Source organism: Theobroma umbraticum, unplaced genomic scaffold, assembly GCF_002168275.2.
Source record: "Theobroma umbraticum cultivar Fairchild unplaced genomic scaffold, ASM216827v3 scaffold_86.0, whole genome shotgun sequence".
Lineage (NCBI taxonomy): Eukaryota > Viridiplantae > Streptophyta > Magnoliopsida > Malvales > Malvaceae > Theobroma > Theobroma umbraticum.
Genome location: NW_018397263.1, coordinates 441,505 through 447,236, shown reverse-complemented (window position 1 = coordinate 447,236; position 5,732 = coordinate 441,505). Strand labels below are relative to the sequence as shown.

Below are 5,732 nucleotides of genomic sequence, written 5' to 3'. Positions count from 1 at the left end.
AAAACTGGCTAAATGCTCATATGGAAATGTGGCCAGCTCGAAGAGTGATTTATATAGAGGCAAAGTATGAAGTTGGACAAGGGGGCCGATGACACGTAAAGGAACAGACGCGGCGAAGGAGCAAACGAAGCCATGTTGCAGTGACACGCAGGTTCCTATAGTTTTGATTACAAACCCAATTGACACGAGTCCAAGGCTTGCGGTGGTTAAATTGAGCACTATCTAGTAGATTCCATTTGGGTTTCTAGCCTTCTATGATCTTTCAAGAAAGAAGAAGAAAACCCTGTCTCAGATATTATCATCCAAGACCGAAAGTGCGCAAGCTTGTTCACTCTCTAGTCTCTTTTGTTTTAAGTTGTAGTATAATCATATTTATACTTGATATTCCAATCCATAAAACTGTACCAGGATCAAGATCAGGGTATTTTCAAAGAAATGGGTTATTTGATAATGCTTCTGACCTGCTCTTGTTTTACATCGAACGTTAAATCTTGATCTTGTGTTTCAGGCAAGTGCACAGCCATTTCTGGTTCTTGTTTGCTGGTGACAGCTTTAGCAACGAGCCACTGATGAAATATTACAGCTTGAGGACAAGCAGGGAGTTTTGAAAGGAGCTGATGAGCACCGTAAAAAACCACCGAATGAAGTAGCTTTGCCCAAAAGGTACTATCTTCTTTTTTTTTTGAAGATTTGCTCAAAATGTAGTGTCTAACCAATGGTTCGTTTGTTCTGGTTCCTTTTTCCCACAATGACTGTCATTTCTTTCTAGTTTCAATGCAGTTTTTGCCTTTTCTCTCTGTTTCCTTTCTTTTTCTTGGGAACTCTAGGGAAGTGCTGCAAAAAGCCATAATATGGTTGCTGCTAATGGCAATGAAGTTACGCTTTCTGAAAATGTTATGGGCTTTGGTTCCTCAACAAGGCATTATTTCGCGGTGGGATCGAAGATCATCCCTGTCTTCCATGTTAAGAAACATGAGACTCCAACCTTTTTGGGGGTGGTTTTAAAAAATCATCCTTTCAAAGAACTCTATCCATTTTATAATCCGAGAATTGCTTATGTTCAGGACTGCCACTGCCAGCTAGTTTACAAGGGGGCGGTTTGCTTACGCCCGGACACCTTCCAAAATGCTGGTGGTGGGATGTAAAAACTATCATTCATTTCCACTGTCAAAAGCATACAGAAAAGAGAAGGTATCCAGCACGGTGAAAACCGCTATAAGGCACCATGCCATGCCACTCGACCACTAGAACCAGAAGAGAAGCTACCGATAATACAGAAAATAAGATAAAAAAAGCAGAGATACCAGACGATCTTGACAATAGTAAACCTAGAGTACTTCTAAACCACTAAGACTCGACATTGACAAACAGAGCCGAAGCAGAGACATATAGGCTACGGCTCCTAGGTTCTGTACTTGGACTCGTCAATGTGGATTCCTTCCTCAGCAGCACGCTCACCGCCTGACTTTTCCATTGTGCTGAGTCCACCTTTTCGGCCCATTTCCTGATACCCTTCAGTTCCTATCTGCTCCTTCCTTGTCTGGCCTCCTTTGCTTCCTAGCTCCTGGTAGCCTTCTCTCCCCAGTTGCTCCTTCCTTGTCTGACCTCCACGGCTCCTCCCTAATCACCATCAAGAAGAAATATATTGAAAAGCAAGAGCCAAACGAGTCGGCCAATATCAAACAAGAGAGAGACGGCATGGTACTGTACCTTCAGCAAGGTGCTCTTGAGCTGCAAGGCTCTTGCCACCAGTTCCGCCGGGGACAACAGTCTCTCCCTTCCTTGCCCTGGCGTCGAGTTCCTCTCTGTCCTGTTGCGAGGCCATGATGACTTTCACTCTTTTGGGGGCCACTTTGCTTTTTTTCTTTTACACAGCTCGGAAACTCGCACAAGCTCACACAAGGTGAATTCACGTAACAATACATACAAAACTGGCTAGATGCTTATATGAAATTTGGCAAACTCGAAGAGTGATTTATATAGAGGCAAGGTATGAAGTTGAGCAAGGGGGTCGATGAAGGAAAGCAGGCCACGTAGAGGAACAGACGCGGCAAAGGAGGGGCAATGAAACCATGTTGCAGTGACACGCAGGTGCTTAACATACTTCGGACGAAAATCCAATTGACACGAGTCAAGGCTTGCAGTGGTAAAATCAGCGCTAGTACCTACTAATTCTATTCGGGTTTCTAGCCTTCTTTGATCTTTCAAGAAAGAAAAAGAAAACCCCGTCTCAGATGCTCTCAAACAAGACTGAAACTGTGTAGCTTTGTTGATTCTCTGTCTCTTTTGCTCTAAGTTGTAGTATTTCTAACTTTTACAAGGGGAAACAGACAACTATAAGCAGGACAAATGAAAGAATTGTCAACTATTTGCAGGCAAGAATGAATGAACAAAAAAGTATCCTGATCAATGCTCCAGCTATGGCAAAGAATAATGTTTGACTTGGCCCCTGGCAATTTGGTTCTAACCACTAAGTTTCCATCGAATTGTCTCTGCAATGCTCTTGCAAAATCCCTGGAACAGAAGCTGGTTGTTGCTCTTACATTCTGCTGTCGTGATAGATAGACTGCTTTTCATGCTGTGCGTAAAAGACCTGCAAGCAATGACTTACCTTTAAGGTCCTTTTAGGGATTGCAATGAGTACCGTAATCGGGATGTTTAGTGTCCCATCCGATTAAGTAATATGGAGATCTTTAAATGTCGGATTTGAATAAGTAATATTTTCTATTGTTCGATTTGATTAAGTAAATAATCGAGAATGTTTTAATGTATTATCTAATTAAGTAATATAAGGAACTCTATTATCCAAATTGATTAAATATATCTTTTATTTCAATATCTAATTCGATAAAAAAATATAATGTCTTTGATTTTATTAAATAATTTCTTTTATCCAATGTTCGATCAATTAAGTAATATGGAAATCTTTAATGTCCATCCGATTAAGTAATATCCTTTATTGTTCAATCCGATTAAGTAAGTAATTAGGGATTTCTAATGTACTATCCCATTAAGTAATATGAAGATTTCTCTATTCGATTCAATTAAATAATATCTTTTATCTTAATATCTAATCTGATGAAGTAATATGAGATTTTGTTTGATCTAATTAAATAATATCTTTTATTTTAATGTTTAATTCGATTAAGAAATATAAAATTCTTAATTGTCTCATCCATTTAAATAACATTTTTTAGGATCTGATCTAATTAAATAAGATTATGATATTTTGAAAAAGTTTAATTTCCAAATGTTAATAACTGAATTTAGTATGTTTCTTTACATGTAAGATTACAAACATTGAATGGAAGAATAAACAAAAAGCACAGACTTGAAGGACATGGTGACCAAAAAATGAAACTCGAGGGCCCATAGAGTCCTACATGTTTAGCTTACAATTGAATAAATTGAGTTATTGCGGTTCGATTTTATCAAAATTTAATATGAATTATTTATTGGATTATTTGAATATTTAAAATTTATAATCAAATTAATCAAAAAAATCTATAATTAATAATGTTTTTTTATATTAATATTAATATTAAAAAACAAGTCAAAATGATTGTAACAAACAGTGGGAGGAGTGTTTGGACATTTGGCAGACAGATTTTACTACACCAAACACAAAAATCCAAAGCCCTACCGGGTGAGTTGTAAGGAAAATTTTCCTATATAAAGCAAACGCTGCCGTAAAGACCGTAACCCTAGTCACTAGTCACCCACCCTGCCTTCCCCTTTCATTTTATTTTGTTTATTTATAAACAAACACTCTCGCTTCTTTTATAAGCTGTCCCCAAAACCCTAGCTCCTTTCAGTAACTGCCGCCAATTCCAACCAGTGAGCCCTTTTCTCTCTCAATCACTCTTATCCCTTTCAATCTACGGGGCGTTTCTCTCTTGATTACTTCTGATTTTTGAGTTCTGATTATTTCCCTTGGTTTTTTTTTTCAGGAATTTCAATAGGTTTGTGATAAGCTGCGAAAACGATGTCGGACGACGAGAGAGAGGAGAGGGAGTTGGATCTCACCTCCCCTGAAGTTGTTACCAAGTACAAGAGCGCTGCTGAGATCGTTAACAGTTAATGTCTTTTTTTGTTTGGTTCACTTTAATTTCCCTATGTTTATTGTCTTTTTTTTGTTTGAGCTTTTGAATTTAATATTAGTTTTTGTTTTTGTCGTTATGATTGGAAAATTTTGCAGAGGCGTTGCAGTTGGTTGTAAAAGAATGCAAGCCGAAAGCTAAGATTGTTGACATTTGTGAGAAGGGTGATGTATTTATCAGAGAGTAAGCGTTTGGTTTTGCTGCTGGTTTAGTGGTTTTATGTTTGATAGTTTGATAATGAAATAGTAGTAATTTATGGTTTTTTGCTTTTGTTTTATGTATTGTGAAGGCAAACCGGCAACATGTACAAGAATGTGAAGAGGAAGATTGAGAGGGGTGTTGCCTTCCCCACTTGCATTTCCGTGAACAACACTGTGTGTCATTTCTCTCCGCTTGCTAGTGACACGTCAGAGTTGGAAGAAGGTGATATGGTGAAGATGTAAGCTTCATTTAGTAGTCAATGTTTCTTTGTTTTTTTTTGGGTTTTCATGCCTTGAATGGCAACTAAAGTCTTTTTTTTACTGGATACAGTGATATGGGCTGCCACATTGATGGGTTTATTGCTGTAGTTGCACATACTCATGTTGTTCAGGATGGGCCACTCACTGGCAGGCAGGCTGATGTTGTTGCCGCTGTTAATACTGCTGCTGAAGTTGCCTTGAGGCTTGTCAGGCCTGGAAAGAAGGTAATCGTCTTGTGTATCTATTCTGTAATATCTTTTGAGTGTTTCTTTAGCTATTGTGCTTTTATTATCTTAAAATCCTTGTGCCAAACTTTTGATTATCATGTTTCAACTTGTGGTTGGTTTTTGGTTTAGTGTAATGACTGTGTTTACGAGTTTTGATATTCACTGAATCCCCTAAATGATGAACCTTTTTGGTTAGCTATGGATCCACATCCAGATGAAGCCTTTTGTCATAGTTACTCTGATAGGGGAATTTATCTCTCACCTTAAGTTTTTGCTACAACATTTCTCATGTTTGCTCAATACACTTTTGATTTAATTCTTGGAAGTGATTGTAAGATGAAGAATAGAAATTTGAAGGCTGGGCAACTTTGCCGAGGTGATCAAATTCTTGTCGATCTCCTCTTTTCCCTGTTGCCAATATTCTTAGTGGTCATGCTAGGCTGCTTTAAGGTGATAGATCTTCCATTGGTTTAATACCAAATGTCTAGGTGGACCAACATATTCTTCATCACCAAACAATGTGGGTTTCTCAATACCGTTTTGATTTAATTTTTGGAAGTGATTGTAAAATGTAGAATAGAAATTTGAAGGCTGGGCAACTTTGCCGAGGTGGTCAATTTCTTGTCGATCTCCTCTTTTCCCTGTTGCCTATATTATGTTTGGTCATGCTGGGCTGCTTTAAGGTGATGCATCTTTTATAGGTTTATTCCAATTGCCAAGGTGGACCAACATTTTCTTTATCACTAAAACAAAGTGAGTGTTACCCTCCTGATTGTTTTCACCAATCTATTGAGAAATTTTATTTAGTAAATGGATTTGTACTATTCTACTATTTAGTTTTTGTCACTGTAGCAAAACTTTTTTTGTTTTTATTCAGAAATTGGTTTTAGTCACTGTGGCAACAGCTCACCTGCTATGAATTTTGCCTCCCCCCCCCCCCCCCC

At 38.0% G+C, this 5,732-nt stretch overlaps 2 protein-coding genes and 1 long non-coding RNA gene across 3 annotated transcripts in view; 2 read left to right on the top strand and 1 right to left on the bottom strand.

Moving 5' to 3' along the window:
• Positions 1–52: 52 nt before the first annotated feature.
• Positions 53–905, top strand: LOC110420851 (uncharacterized). The gene is made up of 3 exons (XR_002445584.2): positions 53–314; positions 509–663; positions 770–905. It is a non-coding gene; the product is annotated as an uncharacterized LOC110420851 (long non-coding RNA).
• Positions 906–1,398: 493 nt separating this feature from the next.
• On the bottom strand, positions 1,399–2,585 carry EM1 (Stress induced protein). The gene is made up of 2 exons (XM_021434237.2): positions 1,711–2,585; positions 1,399–1,620 (listed from the first exon to the last, which is right to left on the bottom strand). Exons 1-2 carry the CDS (start codon positions 1,823–1,825, stop codon positions 1,403–1,405), a joined length of 333 nt encoding a protein of 110 aa, XP_021289912.2. The 5' UTR covers positions 1,826–2,585; the 3' UTR covers positions 1,399–1,402.
• Positions 2,586–3,687: 1,102 nt separating this feature from the next.
• The window catches only part of LOC110420364 (metallopeptidase M24 family protein), a 3,614-nt gene continuing 1,569 nt past the window's right edge, over positions 3,688–5,732 (top strand). Inside the window, exons 1-5 of the mRNA XM_021433650.2 lie at positions 3,688–3,837; positions 3,951–4,076; positions 4,199–4,283; positions 4,390–4,539; positions 4,632–4,785. Coding sequence (XP_021289325.1) covers positions 3,986–4,076; positions 4,199–4,283; positions 4,390–4,539; positions 4,632–4,785 — 480 coding nt within the window. The 5' untranslated portion in view covers positions 3,688–3,837; positions 3,951–3,985. The remainder of the gene's footprint in view (positions 3,838–3,950; positions 4,077–4,198; positions 4,284–4,389; positions 4,540–4,631; positions 4,786–5,732) is intronic.

What these genes read in the sequence shown, in the direction of transcription:
- EM1 (XM_021434237.2), bottom strand. Translation starts at nt 1,825, where the DNA reads ATGGCCTCGCAACAGGACAGAGAGGAACTCGACGCCAGGGCAAGGAAG. An exon ending in TCAAGAGCACCTTGCTGAAG is followed by an intron (nt 1,621 to 1,710) that starts GTACAGTACCAT and finishes GATGGTGATTAG; the next exon opens with GGAGGAGCCGTGGAGGTCAG.